The sequence below is a fragment of the Metopolophium dirhodum genome, chromosome 6 (assembly GCF_019925205.1).
Source record: "Metopolophium dirhodum isolate CAU chromosome 6, ASM1992520v1, whole genome shotgun sequence".
Classification (NCBI taxonomy): Eukaryota; Metazoa; Arthropoda; class Insecta; order Hemiptera; family Aphididae; genus Metopolophium; species Metopolophium dirhodum.
The window spans coordinates 21,412,115-21,429,899 of NC_083565.1; the positions used below are offsets into that span (position 1 = coordinate 21,412,115).

The window sequence follows — 17,785 nt, forward strand, 5'->3', positions numbered from 1 at the left end:
TTTTACAATTTCATTTTCTATTTTTTAACATTTAATTTACAAGATATAATTTTTATAATTTAACTAAAAACAACAACACATTTTTAACCACACCTCTTTTGAGACAGTCATAAGTCTGTATGAAGTGGGAAGGAATTTGTGTTTTAAAAAACCGGAGCCGTTTGGGAATTGACCCTATTGTAAAACTGGAGCCGAATGGTCTACGTCCGCCCTGACATCCCCTGCTCAATTCACAGTTGCTCTTCGGTATCGTCACATACTGTCAGAAAACGCCATTATATTAAAATGTTCAGGTCAATGATTATGGATTTAATGTATCCTTAAGTTGGCTAAAGCCTACAGAGGTACTGCAGTACTTGAGGTATACCTAATATAAAATGTTAGGCTTGATGTTATAAACTTACTTGGCAGCCATTAATTATGAAATGTTCACAAAAAAAAAAAAATGTTAATGCAAATTTACATCACTACTCCTAATATATTGTTTCAAAGACAGATGAAAAATCCAGTCACAATTTTTTTTAGTTCAAATATTGACAAAATACGTAAAATTCACAAAAATGCGCGAATTATTTTGAGTGATAAAAATGTTTCTATTAAAATCGTCTTTTTGAAATCGACTCTCTTATATTTTCGATAAATTCATAAAAACGTTATATTTATAAAAAAAGCAATTATTAAAAATTGTTGTAATGAGACAACATCCACTGACACATATACCCCAAAAGCATATAGTACGCGCCATCTCGCAGTCATTTTCGCGTTGCTATTTTTTTTAAAAACTACACAAAATGATGTACCTATATAGTCTATGTCGTAACGTGCGACCGAAAGAGTGCGCATTATGATTTATAACACCCAGGCCACACGCAGTCATTTTACCCAAATGTCATCCAAATTAGTACAAAAAAGCAAGGCTGGGCAAGTTAATGATTTTTTTAACTCAGTTGAGTTAAGTTAATATACACCAATAACAAAAAGTTAAAAGTTAAAAGTTAATTCAATTATAGGTTAACTCAGTTAAGATAAAAGTTAATACACACTTTTTGTTAACTTTTTATTAATCATATAAAATAAATCAAATAAAAGTGTATTTTATTCTTAAAAATAGAGGAAAGGAGTTGAAAAAAAATAAGTAATATGATAGTAATATACCCTGAAAGTATTCAAAACACTTAATGAGTTTCAATTCGAATACTATATACTTTAAGTCATAAGTACTTATAGTCAAGTCTTTAGTCGTATATACATTTTTTGGTTTGAATAAATAATAAATTATCCTTTATTACAGTAGAGGCCAGAGGCATACTCAGGAATATTCAATGGAAAAAAAATATGTTTCATGTTAATTAAATAAACCAAAATAAATGTGGTTTTAATATATTATTAATGTTTGTGTTTAGGCTACTATACTACTATAGTAAGCCAAAATTCTAAAAAATGTTGTTTATTGACATACAAAATCGTTATGTATATGACAAATGTAATATGTCAAAGAGCTGCTAATAAACACACAACTCTACCTAAACATATGTTTTTTTTAATTTGGACCAAAAGCAACAAGTATGGATAATGGATATGCCATATGCGGACGCAATAGCTGAAGGTTTGAAATAATGAAAAAACATGGTCTTAAATTTATTGTGGTTATTTATTTATTGTAAATATGTATTTAAATTGTACATTAAATAAACACATAAAAAGAACAATAGTCAATAATATCATAACTATAAATACCTATATATTACTGGTTATTTAATATGTAATTACGTCCAAATTTGAACGTAAAATAACAATAAAAAAACTGTGTTTTATATTTTTGGGATTTTTTGGTTACCTACTTACGTGGAAACCTTAACTTAAATTTTCAATTTTTAGCTATAATAGTTGAACATTTTATAGATTGTTAACTACAAAATCAATTTAAAATTTGATAAACGTTGTCAAAATTGAACTTTAAATTTTTATAAAAACAATCGGCATATGTATTTTAAATATTTTTCAACTATTATTGTAACAATATATCAGAAGCCTTGTATTAATTGTTCACTCTTTTTGACCCAACAAATAACATTTTATATTACTTAAAAAGTATTCTGTGGTGAATGGTGATACTTGCAAACTTCTGTTTTTCAAATGAGAACCTTTCTTTTTTACAGTAAATGTTTTGTTTAGTTAATTCAATTATAGGTTAACTCAGTTAAGATAAAAGTTAATACACACTTTTTGTTAACTTTTTATTAATCATATAAAATAAATCAAATAAAAGTGTATTTTATTCTTAAAAATAAAAAATGTTTATTAAAAAATAAATATATAATACTGTAAGGTATCAAACAAATTAAATCTTGCGCTAAAAACACAAAAATTAAAGAAAAATAAAACATGTTTTAATTATTATAATATTGACTCATAATGTTTTACCGAATCAAAAAGACGACACAGATTAACCCATAATAGACTTATAAAACGATTTTGTGAACTACAACTTTTGGCCTCTTAGCCATCGATATATTACAGGTGCAAGCTCATTAAACAAGACGTGCATTGTGTACTAATATCCTTTAAGTAATCACAGTAAACAGAGATGTTATAATATATTAAAAAAAATAGTTTATAAATATTTAATACCTATTTGGCACGGGGTATATTACACTGTCCTTCCAGCATTGAACTTTTTTTTTTTAAAAACTCTGCCACTAATTAGCTGCAATTAGCATCCATTTATTCATGACTCTTGTTGTACGAATTATTTATAAAAACAGCAAGAGAGGACTGCCGTAACGTTACCCCTGACCCCCACAAAAGAAATAATCACCTTTACACAATTTTTGTTGAACAAATATGAGACCGCCATTGGCACGGATTTGGGTATGGTAGGCGTATTCGTCGCGTAACGTCAAATTGGATTAACTCATCAACCGCTCAAATTCAAAGTCCACGTAGAAAACTATGAAAATATATATATATATATATATAATATACTATCGGGAAAATACTTGGCTACATATTATTATTGCCTATACGACAAAATAACTCGGTACGAATTTTTCTTAATCGTTTAAAACATTATAGACGTACAAACAAGAAGCATTAATTGCATCAAAACCCCGAGCACCGCGGTGTGTGCTCAAAATTATTATTATTATTATTATACTTATTAGTTAGCGGCTAGGTATAGCGGCTTTATGCTGGCTTACATACTATCAGGCGCCGCATGGGCCCACGCAATCTATACATATATAGGTACCTATATACAGCTGCTACTAAATGCGCAATGAGCTTACCGTGGATTTGGTCGGGTGAATTAACGATATTATAATTATTTATCACGCACGCAGTTGTAGTGTATACGGTTAATTCGCGGCTCGTAATATTTGATGTGCATTGTGCATTTCAAGTTGAACGGAAGTCATTAGTCTCTCGGACCCGTATCACAATATTCCTCGGAAAACCACTATACACGGGCGTTAAATACTTTATAATGACCGGTTCGTGGCGAGATCATAGGTACAGGTACTGTGAAATAATATTGTAATAATAATATTAGTGCCGGAACACACTATGCGTTTTGTCGGTTGCCGATTAATACAGTCCCGATAAACCGCAATCGGGAAAACTGACCAAACTACACGGTTTATCGGTTGCCGATTTAAAAAGCGCGGCAAATATTTTAATTTAAAATATGTTATTTTAAATATCAGGCTATATTATGACTGCTTTCAACGAAATTGAGCTTGTACAGAATACTATATTACTATATACTGGTATAATTGATTATAGATTAATAAGAAACCATATTTTATATGTAATACCTATAATATTTATAATTATTTGATTTCAACGAATTGGTTAAATGACGTGTATAAATGTGTATATCTACGTCATTGTAGAATGTTATAAGATAATGTGTACATGAGCACCTACCTAGCACCTAAGTACGATTTAGTTTGCCTTTAGCTGCAAGAGTGTTCGGATGTCTTGTTTGATTTTTATTAAATTATTCCGAATTTGCCAATAAATTAAAATTAAATGAGTTCTCTTGCGGAAATACTATGTTTGGCTGAAGCTGCAGGTGAACTTGATGAACCAATACCATCAAAGAGTAGAAGATACTGGGTCCATCCACTTCATAGTAGTCGAGATGATGATAACCGATTTACTGTATTTTTCAACGACATAAAAAAATATCCTGAAAAGTTTTACGATTACTATCGTATGTCAATTTTATCATTTGAAGAACTACTAGAAAAAGTGAGGCCAAAAATTACAAAAGAGATCACCCATCTACGATATCCAATAAGTGCTGAAGAAAGATTGACGGTGACATTAAGGTATGTTTTACAAGAGAGTTTAATAAAAGGACAATAATATAATTATTATAAACAAAATAAAGGACATAAAAATATTGACTTTTTTCATTCATGAAATGTTTTATTACTTTTTTTAAAATATAAATCATGCATCATTACAGGTCGATTAAAAGTACCTTTATACACCTAGTTAAATAATATTTAATACTTAAATACTAGTTCAATTTTATAATAATTAATAACATTGGATTGTACAAAATTATAATAATTTTATATTTAAAATATGAATATAATATTAAAACAGAACCATTACCTCATGAGTTCTTCTTCTTCTTTAAATTTTTACGTAAATTATATAATATAAACTAATAATGAAAATAAAATACATAGTACCTACTTGGTTGATAAATGAAATATAATTCTAGTGAAAAAATAGTTATTAAAAGTTATTGAATACAAAGTGGAATATAATATTCTAAAAATGTATATCAATGTTTATTCTAAATATAATATATTATGCTTATGAATTATTGTCAGGTGGTGAAAGTTGCGAGCTTGGTGTATATTGTTGGCCTTGAATACTAGCGTGTTCTGTATTAGAGTATTGGGAGTTATGATGATTTATAGGCATTTCATTATGTGCCAACGATGATTGCGATTGAGATGCGTATGGATATGACTGATATGAGTATGGATATTGCATACTAGAAGGTATGTTTTGAGTCACAGGGTAATATGTAGGTGTAGGGTATGGACCGCCAATTGGATGACTGGGTGTAGTTTTTGGTTGAGTTAATTCTTTCAAATATTTGAGAGCATGAATTTGAAAATCTAATTTTTGATCATTATTTAGTTTTTTCAAAAATGGAAGAAATGACAATACTAAATTTCTATCTGGATCCGAATCTTTTTCATTATTTTTTTTTAAATGTTCGATCAAACTACTTTGAAATGGTGTTACTTTGGTTTTTTTATGTTTAAAAGTTTGGAAATAATGTGAATCATTACGCTGTACCTCAGATACTTCAGAAATATCATTATCATCCATATCGACTGTATCGTCCGCACTATGTCTTGCATCATCTTCTACTGCTTCAAAATTACCAGTTGTTCTATAAATGAAAAATATAATAAATATAATGTTGACATTTTTGCTCAGTCAAAAAGCTTGAAAATTGAATACAAGGGTTCTCATAAGTTTTTCTAACAATCAATAATCATCAAAAAATTTCATAAACGCATTAACACAATTTTTTTAGAGACATACTTACTTTCTTTTTTTAACTGTGACATTTAAAAAAGACAAAGTTTCAGCGTAAGCATATGGTTTTCTTTTCATTCCCTCTGATCCACTTCTTACATTTTTTTCTTCAGACAAATATTTATTGTAAGCATCACGAATATGTCTCCATTTTTTATTCTTTAATTCATTAACTAAATAGGTATAATATAAATAATTTGTATTAATTACATTCAAATTTTGTGATAATGATGAATAGTGTTGAATATAATATTATTATGAAATTGCTATTTTTAAGTCTTGTAAGGTATTTGAATAATTGTATTTTAATACTTTTTTTGTATTTAAATACTATTCTAAATACTTAAAAGAAAATATATTCGATTATGGATTTTTAAAAATGTTTTTAGTATTAGATTCTGAACGGAGTGTTTTTTATTTTTTTATTTTTGTGTCTTAGGAGAAAATCCGGAGCAGTAATAGTGCTTCAATCTTAAAAATCAAGGGTGGTTTCGGATAGCAAAGTAAATGTATATTGTACTTTGAGTGGTAAAAGTAAAAAATTTTCAGTTATTTTAAAATGTGCCGTTAAACACAAAAAAAAAAAAAATTAGAAGAAAACGGGAATTTTTACGCAAAACCAGTTTTTGACAAAATTGAATTTTTAATTTGGCTGTTACTCAAAACCTAAAAACTGTAGATACTTTAAATTTTCATTAAATTGGCATTACCTATACATGGTAAAACTTTTGATTTTTCTTGAGCTATTTATGGACGGTTAAAATTTTCGATTTTTCTTTTTCTTTTCTTAAGTTTTTTTTTAAAATGTATATAAAAAAATTTGCCTGGCCAAAAAAATTTGAAAATGTAATTCAAGAATTCTCATAAGTTTTACGTATAACCATTAAAAAAAATAGGTCACGTAGATCACAATTTTTTTTATATAAGCGTAGAAAGTTTAAATATTTACTAAATATGATAAAAATGTTAGATATTTTGAAGTCGAACATTCATAAAATTTTAAGTATTTATACCTAATGTTTGAAATTATGTTATAAAAAAATATTGCATTGTTTTTTTAAAAAGTGAAATTCTTATATAACATAATAAAAACCTGAAATTGATTTGTGTAAAAACAGCATTATTTCAACGTTTATTAAACTTATTGCTAAAATACTTTTTAAATTTTAACAGATATTTATCAACGGGAATTCATTTCTCTGCCCTACATTTTGATTTTCGTATTGGCAAAACAACTATCAACCAAATCGTCCGTGAAACTTGTATGATTTTATGGTCAGTGTTACAACCTACAGAAATGCCGGAACCAAACAGAGAAAAATGGATTGAAATTTCGGAACTTTATTATAAAAAAACAAATTTTCCAAATTGTCTCGGGTCCATTGATGGTAAACACATAAGATGCAGAAACCCAAACAATTCTGGATCTCTTTTTTATAATTATAAGAAGTACTTTTCAATCGTACTTATGGCAGTGGTAGATGCGAATTTAAATTTTATTTTTATCGATGTTGGAGCGTACGGGCGAGAAGCTGATTCAAACGTTTTTCGAAAAAGTGTAATTGGGAAAAAGTTATATACAAATCAACTCCAAATTCCAGATCCAGTATTGTTGCCATCAACAGAAAATAATATACAACCATTTGTATTTGTAGCCGATGAGGCATTTGGAATACACACAAATTTATTACGACCATATCCAGGACGGGGTCTGAATAATGCTCGTAGAATATTTAATTATAGGTTATCGAGAGCAAGACGTACCGTGGAGTGTGCTTTTGGAGTATTGGCCAACAAGTGGAATGTATTGCATACGGCTATTCTAGTAGAACCCGATTTTTGTGATCACATCATAAAAGCATGTTGTGTTTTGCACAACTATGTAAGAAAGAGAGACGGATGTAATTATGATGAAAATACTGCAGATACGGCTTATATAAATAACCTGGACGATTTTGAAGGATATGGCAGGTACGTAAATCGTAATGGGATGGAAATAAGAGACAGTTTTGCGAATTATTTTATAAATGAAGGGGCTGTGCCATTTCAATATAGAACAACAATTTAAAACTATGACAAATGTGTAGTTAGTATTAAATTGTGTGTAAATATTTTCTAAATATTCTGTTTTAAATAAAATATAATTGAATATTTGAATAAATATATTATTATTATAATATTATGTTAAAACTATCGTGAGAATAAAGTGTAATATAATACAGTAATATGTTAAATTAGGTATGTATTGGTGGTTATTTATAAAAAAATATTACCAACATAATATTTAATTTTGTAGATATAATACTGTTTATTTTTGGTCAGGTGGCACTGCTGGGAGCCTTCCTTCTCTTGTTATTATTTTTCTTTTTCACAATACTTACTTAAATTGTCACCACACTTACTCATTATACACTTATGTGTAGATTGTAAATATACTTTATTTTTAATAAAAAAAAAAAATAAAAAAAAAAAAAGAAAGATATAATACTGTAATATAGAATTCGTATGTATCATACCTATATATTAATTGTAATTACTATACTATTATACTATTTTACTACATTACTACTTAATTATAATTACCTTTTTCTTCTTTTTGTTCGGTTAAAAAATTATTCCAATTTGTAGAATAAACAGCCTCCGCTACCTTCATCCAACATGCACTTTTCAAGTCCTTATCACTATATTCTTTGGAACTCATGTCCCATAGACAAGGATAGTTCTGGACTTCCGAAATTAATTTCTCCGTCGAATACATATTTATAATTTATATAAAAAAAACTAAATATTTTATAATTTAAATAAGTTTAAATAAAAAGCTCTATCAACCGCAACCGATACTCCGTAGGTGTGGTCGGCTCTATACAAAATAATGTGTTGTGGGGTAATTTCGGAAACGCATCGGTAAAGTCAACCGCAACATGTTGCGGCTGGTTCCCGACGGTATTAAATCGGTTCGCCGAATCGGTTAGTCTGGCCCGATAGCGCGGTTTGTATGTTTATTATAGATGTTGCGGTCGTCTACCGATCGGTTGCGTATTATCGGCAGCCGACAAAACGCATAGTGTGATCCGGCACTTATTGAGTCCATAATATAGTCGTCGATAAAATTATTATATTTGAAATTGCTTATAATAATACAATTATTGGTATTCGACTGCTTATAGAAAATATCCAAACGAAGGCCAATGACGATAATATTATTTTACCATAATTCACGAGGTAAGGTGATATTTTGTTCCTTTTTGGGGACACTTTATTCCTTTTTCAAAATAATCAAATGCAGAACAAAAAAAAGTTGGGTAATTTGATGTCGCTCTGCTGTACAGTAGGTAATGGATGGTATTAAATTTGAATTCAATGATATAATATCATTGTATAAGAAAAACGATTCTGAGCGAAAACGATCATTCAGCCTATGATATTACCAGGTATATTTGATGATATTATTGTGAATAAAGTAATTTATATATAACCTATTTACGTGGAACCCTATCAAATGTTGTAGAAATATGAATTTCAAACGTTCATAAAAATTTAATTTTACTTTCTTGTAGACATTTATTTTTTTGATAAAGGTAGACCAACTTATGGATAATCTTGTATTACATTTTCAAATCTTAGATTTAAAAAGAAAATTTTTTTTGAATTTTCAACTTAAAATAATTTACTTATTAAGAATGCTAATTAGAAAAAAAAACTAAAAAAAATGGAAACTGAAAATATCCGTAAACAGCTCAAAATATATCAAAATATTCGGAAAATATTATGGTGTATAGAAAATGCTTATATAAACATTCAGTCAAAATGTCATGTACCTACAATCATTTGTTTTAGTGTTGCACCAAAAACCAAAATCGATTTTCTCAAAAACAGATTTTGTGTAATAATTCCCGTTTTTCCTTAATTTTTATTTTATTTTTCACGTCGCTTTTGAAAACTACCTAGGACATTTTTACTTTTGACCCCCCCAAAGTACCAACTAGATTCACTTTCCTATCAGAAACGATACTGTTGAAGAAAATCCAAACACATTAACTGTCCTAAAAGGTGATGACAGACACAAAAAAAAAAAAAATAAATAAAAAAACACACATCATTGTAAAATCAATACATTCATCGTTCCACTCAGAATCTAAAAAACTAAAAAACAACACACATCATTATAAAATCAATACATTCATCGCTTCGCTCAGAATCTATAAAATCTTAAAACGGAACGAAATGTCCTATTAGTTATTACCGAACAAAATGTCCTACATACTGCGACATTTTGTTCCGCGGGGATATTTTATTCCTCTCGGTGGACTTTTTGTTCCGTTTTGTGATAAATTTGATCCTTTGAAAAAACTTAAAATTGGAACAAAAAATCCTATTACGGAACAAAATGACCTAGTGCGACATTTTGTTCCGCGGGGATATTTTGTTCCCCTCGGTGGACTTTTTGTTCCGTTTTGTGATTAATTTAATCCTTTTATAAAATTATATAACGGAACAAAATATTACAGTGGAGGTCAGTGGCATTCTCATAAATATCCAATGGAGGAAAGGAGTTGAAAAAAAATAAGTAATATGATAGTAATATACCCTGAAAGTATTCAAAACACTTAATAAGTTTCAATTCGAATACTATATACTTTAAGTCATAAGTACTTATAGTCAAGTCTTTAGTCGTATATACATTTTTTGGTTTGAATAAATAATAAATTATCCTTTATTACAGTAGAGGCCAGAGGCATACTCAGGAATATTCAATGGAAAAAAAATATGTTTCATGTTGTGCTCAATTGCTTTATATATTTTATTGATAAATATATAGTCGGACTAAGTACCTACATAAGCGCAACTAGGGTTACATTTTTGTGGGGGATACAGCCTACCTAACAAAACTATATATTTAAAATAACTCATGGATCTATATCTAAATCAATAAGTGACTTTTTTTTTTGGGGGGGGGGGGGGGCTAATTCGTAGTCAGAGGGCTAAGCACCCCTCAGTTGCACCACTGTCTAAGTACTTGGCAGTGTTGCAAGATAAGAGGAGTACTATTAAGACAGACATAAACCTTATTTTAACAAAAAATATTGTTGCACATGAACGACGAAAATTGTCTGGAGTTGTAAGTGAATAATAATTAAATAAACCAAAATAAATGTGGTTTTAATATATTATTAATGTTTGTGTTTAGGCTACTATACTACTATAGTAAGCCAAAATTCTAAAAAATGTTGTTTATTGACATACAAATTCGTTATGTATATGACAAATGTAATATGTCAAAGAGCTGCTAATAAACACACAACTCTACCTAAACATATGTTTTTTTAATTTGGACCAAAAGCAACTAGTATGGATAATGGATATGCCATATGCGGACGCAATAGCTGAAGGTTTGAAATAATGAAAAAACACGGTCTTAAATTTATTGTGGTTATTTATTTATTGTAAATATGTATTTAAATTGTACATTAAATAAACACATAAAAAGAACAATAGTCAATAATAACATAACTATAAATACCTATATATTACTGGTAATTTAATATGTAATTTCGTCCAAATTTGAACGTAAAATAACAATAAAAACACTGTGTTTTATATTTTTGAGATTTTTTGGTTACCTACTTACGTGGAAACCTTAACTTAAATTTTCAATTTTTAGCTATAATAGTTGAACATATTATAGATTGTTAACTACAAAATCAATTTAAAATTTGATAAACGTTGTCAAAATTGAACTTTAAATTCTTATAAAAACAATCGACATATGTATTTTAAATATTTTTCAACTACTATTGTAACAATATATCAGAAGCCTTGTTTTAATTTTTCACTCTTTTTGACCCAACAAATAACATTTTATATTACTTAAAAAGTATTCTGTGGTGAATGGTGATACCTGCAAACTTCTGTTTTTCAAATGAGAACCTTTCTTTTTTACAGTAAATGTTTTGGTAAATAAATTTTTTGAAAATGGAGGTACCTGATTCAAAATCTGAACTAGTACCTTTTTATTTGTTTAAATGTTAACACTAAGGATAATAGTCATTAAAAATGGTCTTATAAAAATATAAAACAGAATGTAATATTAGATCTAGTATTTATTAAGCTTTGACCATTTTTACAAATTATAATAATTATTGTTGTTAGATATATGTAAATTACTAAAATGCATTTTACCATTGCCTACAAAGCTAAATAATGAACAGTATAAAAGGTTGAAAAAAATTTCAATAATTTTAAAATATGGTTTTAAAATATGTATAACGATTTCAAAAAAATTCTTGGTGAATCACTCTGTATATATTACTAGCAAATAATATTTTTTTAATAATGAACTCATCTTATATAGACCAGATGCAGTTTTACAACATTCGAATACGACGGACCTCAGAGTTTCTAAAAAATAAATTAATAAAGTACAAAGTATTTACGTGATGGAGTAATAGTTTAATATTGATTAAATAATACATAGAATGATATTTTAGTGCGCCGATTACATAATATAATTTTACAAACATTTATCATCTTCACTATATATCAACTTAATGTTATGATTATAATGTATAATTTATACGATGTGTAAAATAATAAATAATTGTGATACTATAGGGAACATCGTAAAGATTATCAAATAACAGTAGGTAATATAGAAGTTTTGTGTTTTCATTGTTTTTTTTTTCACACATTGGAACAAATTTTTGGGAAACAGGCGACCGTCATATTTATGTAGGTAATATTTCTAATATTACCAATCAGAAGGGTAGTTTTAAAAATAAATTACGCGCCACTGCCGCAGATTAATAATGATAATAATATGTATTATAATATGCACGACGACCGGTCACTGCGGCGGCAGATATACCTTTTGTGTGAGAATATTGTGCGAAGTGAAACCGTGAAAACAATAATATTAAATTCTTCACGGCGGTGGTGATCGGATGCGTATGTTATATACTATATAATATTATTACACAGTGCAGTATTATTTTTTTTTTAAGAACAAAAATCACAATTGTAAATAATTGAAAATATATTATCATAATATTATTTTAATTATAATCTCACGGCGGGCTTGCTGACTGGCACCGTACGGGACTTACACGCACGTTGGTTCCTCAACACGGTAATGATTGCACCGCGTCCAATTCTTCAAATTGCCCAGCTCTTTGTCGATGCAAATGTAACACTCAAAATCACAAACGCACTTCTTCGCCGGGTCCGTGCATGCTGTGTTGCATTCATCTTCGGAGTAGTACTGTCGGACACCATCATCGTTTGTATAGCACGTGTAACACGTAAAATTGAATTTCTCCCAGTATCTGGTTATGCACGGTCTTTTATCTTTGAGGTGGCAATCTGACTCCAGACATTGCTGGCACGTTTCGAAGATTATGTTGTCAAACGCCGTTACGACGAGCGAGTACAAGTTTAATGAATCGAACGTCACCGTGAAAGCGAACACGACCAGAGCGGCGTATGGCAGAATCATATTGTTGTTGTTGTTTATACCTACACAAACCTAAATATGCGGTACGATATCCGTTATTTCAGAATCTGCTCCTTGGCGGATCGCTTGCAGTGTTGTCTCGAAGTCGATGCGGTGAATGAGTGCGTGTGTATTATCGCCCCGATAATTAGGTATATAAAATATAGGTGCAGGGCGAACGATAAACTATATTATAATTTGTTTGTGCGCTAATAGCTGATTGACTGTCATTTCGGTTAGCATATCGTTTTTATAACCAAACAGGTGCCGGTTACGCAATCGTGGCGTCGTGTAATTGGTCAGGTCTAAATGTGGTAGGGTTATGCAATGGGCGGTCGAATATTGTGATCACGACAAACCTACTATAAGTATAATATTTGACTTCCGTCGTATAGTGTGTGCCAAAAATCCCCTATCGCTCCAACATCATCTCAGTGTCAAATCCACGTGGTGATGCTTACAGACAGTGTTGGGAATTATCTAGATAAGATTTTTTGAAAAAAATTATCTTTTAGAGTATCTAGATAATTATGTTACGATTTATCTAATGTTCATCTTAGATAAAAAATTGGCTTTTCTAGATAAATATTATAGTACCCCTACAAAATTATAAAACCAATGTTACTAAAGTTCTTAAATAATATAAATTATTTATAAAATTAGAAGAATATATTTCTTGTTATTATTGTCAACGACGGTATTTCGATAATACGAGAACCTGTGTGCGGGCATGCTATACATCGTTCTCTACTAGCCATAAATCATGAGCTTATTACAATTAATTAGGTATAGGTTTATTTCCCCGCATCCATTTTAAAAATAAATTAAAATTAACTTCGTAGAAATGAGAACGCACCAGTACGCTGATGAAAACCGGTTGAACCTCCGATAATGATGCGTCGAAGCGCGATGCAGTGCGTTTTTTGAAATAGTATTATTTCATAAGACTAAATTTAAAGTTAAGACAATTTAGATATCAGTACCCCTCATAGACCATAGACCATAGTCCATAGTAGTATAGTTTAGTAGCCTCAAATTATATTTGATCAGTTGATTACCCATACCATCATAATTTAATATATGTAAATTTATTACACTAGGTTATGTTCAGTATCTAAAAATACATTGGTAGTTTTATGTCTTAAATTTAAAAAATACAATATCATTTTGCTAATTGATAGTAGCAACTTGCTACTATGGCTTGATTTTCAGAAAAATGTAGGTATACTTATATGGTCACAAATCCTATATTTTTGACTTAACAAATCAATTTTGTTTTACTGGTATCATAGTTTTTACTTTTTACAATGAAAACTTAATATACATAAAAAAAATAGTCATACACTCATACATCACGATTAATCAAAGTACCTATTATAATATTATGTTAATTAAATATATGATACTAAAACAACTTTGTATAAAAATAATTATATCTCATTTGTATTTAAATAATAATTAATGTATTAATACAATTATTGTATTACATAAAATGTATCACAATTGAAATTTACTTTTCATTATAGTTATATTAAATATATTTTTAAAATAAGTATAAAAATAATAACCAAAAAGCTACGCCTAACTGATCTAAGTAACTTAAACAAGGCTATATTGTATACAGGTACTAATATTATTATTATTATTATTATTAAAATTATTGAAAATATTTTTTTTATTAATATTTTGCAGTTGTAATTTTATAATTTATATTTTGTTTTATAAACTATTAAAAATTTTGTATTCAATAATAAAACAATACGCTTATATTTTAGCATTCAACTATTAAACTATTTCTTACCAAACATTGATTATAATGTAATATTTACTATTTATATGTTTTTTAAATATTTAAGGTGAAGTTTATTCTTTTTTATATTGGTTTAATATGATTTACAAGTGGCTATAGCCTATAAGTGCATACAGAGGCATTTGACAATATTTATTTAGAACCAACTTTTCCTTGAGATAATACAAATAAATAATTTTTTACTTGATTAGTTTGTATTAAAATGTATAAATTATTATTAATTCATTATTGTATGCATTTGTATAACTAAGTAGGGGTAGAATTATTATAGTACCTATTAAAGAATAAAGAGTCAGCTAACTACATAATTTTGAACATTCAAACCAATACCAGTATTCCAAGTATTGGTTTAAATGTTTTGATGTTTCATTCTTATAGCTAAAATATTCAAATAGTTACATTTGAAGGCTCAATCCGTTGTTATTATAAATATTATGTCAATATATTAATATATATCTAATATTACAAAAATACTAAAAAACATTAAAAATAAGTGTAAAAAAATGATATTTATCTAGATATTTATCTAGATAAATGTATTGTTGTATTTATCTTTATCTAGATAAATTACATTTATGTTATCTTTATTTTTATCTAGATAATATTTTGTTAAAATTATCTTATCTTATCTAGATAATTTTTTAGTTATCTATTCCCAACACTGCTTACAGTGTAAGTTACAGATTTGGTTTTTTCGACAGCAATTTATTTGAAACGCATGACATAAAATTGTAATTTTCTTATAGATTACCGATGATAAAACCACCTAAGGGGAATGCAAACGGACAGTTTTCAAGGAGTTAAAAACAGGCAATTCGCAAATGTGCATGCGTAGTAAGTGACATTATTCATTAGTGTGTATGACTGTGTGTAAATAAAATAGCGGAGCACTCCCGCAAGATCACGCCAACGGGTGAACGCTAAACAATTTATGCTCATTTGTATGTAATTGTTGTCAATCTTACCGATGGATCTAATAACCCGATGAGACTACTAAAAACTTATTTGAATTCGTTGATAAGTCTACTTGAGATCGATCAAAAATAGTCTGTACATAAATTTGCACAATAAGCCATTAAACCATTATTGGGATAACAAGATTCACAAACATAGCATGAATCACAGGATAGAGAAATTAACCAATTGATTATACAGTGCATTTAGCTTATAACCAAAAGTTTATTATAACTCAACAAGGGAGAATAGTACGAAATAATTTATTATCTTATAAGTGTATAGAGTAATTCACTAAGCATGGGCATTGCACCCCCCCCTGTATTCATTTAATAATTAATTCATTCAAATTTGGAATTTTTTAACTTACTTAAACTTTAAAGGCCATATTTAAAATTTCTTGAATTTTTGTATTAGGTACCTACTGAAAAAGTATTCTGTGATGATACCTACAAACTTCAATACAGTAATATGTGCTTCAATCTAAGGTTGGCACAATAACTGTGATCAAAACTTGAAAGTAGTTTTTGACATGATTAAAATTTGAAATTTAAAATTTCCTATCCTGACAAACCATCTCCGCTCAGAATCATTTTTCGTATACAATGATATTATATCATTGAATTCAAATTTAACACCGCCCATTACAGTGACCCACTTGAAACTTAATGTACAGCAGAGTGTCACCCAATTACCCGCTTTTTCGTTATTATTTTTTATACGCAACGCAATTTGTAAAACGCCATGATTTAATTTACTTTATTATTACAATAGGTAGGTACGTCAGTATTGAGTTAGGTATAAGTGAACTACAATAATATATGATAAAATAATATTAAAATTGTATAATGTGTGTAAATGTTTATATACCATGTTTTAAGCAAAATTAACTTAACGTACTGTATAGGGTAAATAGTAATGTATCTAATAATAGTAATAATATACAAAGTAATTAACCAAATGCTGTAACATAATATAATTTATGGTTGTGCACACAGGTGAAATGAACAGTGATTTCGCTGCACCTGACTATATTTATTTTGGATATTTATTTAAAAGGCTTGTATGGTTATAATAAAGTATAAATAATTTTGAAAATACGGAATCTATAAATATAAAACAAAGTTTAAAAAAAGGTTACTTTCACCAATTATAACTCAACGTGATATTATATTACCTAAACTCTGAAAGTCTGAAATAGATACACTTAATTACAATTAATACCTGCCATTTCATAGAGGTTTTTAATATGTTAATTTATTTATACAGTACTTAATTGATAAAAATAAAATAAAAAACAAAAGTCAAATATAAAGGGTTAAAATCAGTATTAACCGAAACCGACACCGAAATTTTATATTTTTGAAAACCGAAACCAGAACCGGAACTGAAAATTTGGATTTTTTAGAACTGAAACCAAAACCCAAACCGACAAAATCTAAAGGTTTAAGTCCCTGGTTAAAAGACATTTTATAACTAAATGATGGGGTAGGAAACGCTCTGCAGTACAGTTGTAGGCGGGGCCGTGGAGGTCGAGTGTACCTATCTCGTCGTTGAGTAAATTTTACTGTAACTTATTATATTGTGTTAAATTACGGTGAACGATTCAGTGCGAAGACTGACCCTCTATAATATTACAAAACAATTGTATTATACATTTATATTGCTATTATTCTTACTTGCGTTAAATCCCCAATCCTATAGGTTATACAAATTGAAGATTTTATGCATTTTTATCTTCAAAATATCTAGTTTTTAATTTAAATTTCCAATTAGGTATTGAGAAGTTTTTGTTTTTGATCCACAAAGGTACATAACCTATACTAAATTCACCGAATTTGACACCCATCTGAAAAGATAATGAAGTTGAAAATCTACGTATTTTTACTGTTTACTAGAGTAATATTACAAACACAATAAAAAATCAACACATATCATCATTGTAAAATCAAAAATTA

General features: G+C 28.5%; 2 protein-coding genes across 2 annotated transcripts; both read right to left on the minus strand.

The window, feature by feature from the left end:
• Positions 1–4,231: 4,231 nt before the first annotated feature.
• On the minus strand, positions 4,232–8,652 carry LOC132947855 (uncharacterized). The gene is made up of 3 exons (XM_061018089.1): positions 8,158–8,652; positions 5,585–5,747; positions 4,232–5,425 (listed from the first exon to the last, which is right to left on the minus strand). Exons 1-3 carry the CDS (start codon positions 8,330–8,332, stop codon positions 4,834–4,836), a joined length of 930 nt encoding a protein of 309 aa, XP_060874072.1. The 5' UTR covers positions 8,333–8,652; the 3' UTR covers positions 4,232–4,833.
• A 2,462-nt stretch (positions 8,653–11,114) lies between these two features.
• Positions 11,115–13,254, minus strand: LOC132947104 (uncharacterized). The gene has a single exon (XM_061017304.1). The coding sequence runs from the start codon at positions 13,064–13,066 to the stop codon at positions 12,674–12,676; it is 393 nt and encodes a 130-aa protein (XP_060873287.1). The 5' UTR covers positions 13,067–13,254; the 3' UTR covers positions 11,115–12,673.
• Between the last annotated feature and the right edge of the window lie 4,531 nt (positions 13,255–17,785).

Coding starts and splice junctions, on each gene's coding strand:
- LOC132947855 (XM_061018089.1), bottom strand. CDS start 8,332: ATGTATTCGACGGAGAAATTAATTTCGGAAGTCCAGAACTATCCTTGT. Junction 5,748..8,157: donor CGAACAAAAAGAAGAAAAAG/GTAATTATAATT, acceptor ATACCTATTTAG/TTAATGAATTAAAGAATAAA. Junction 5,426..5,584: donor GTCACAGTTAAAAAAAGAAA/GTAAGTATGTCT, acceptor TTTCATTTATAG/AACAACTGGTAATTTTGAAG.
- LOC132947104 (XM_061017304.1), bottom strand. CDS start 13,066: ATGATTCTGCCATACGCCGCTCTGGTCGTGTTCGCTTTCACGGTGACG.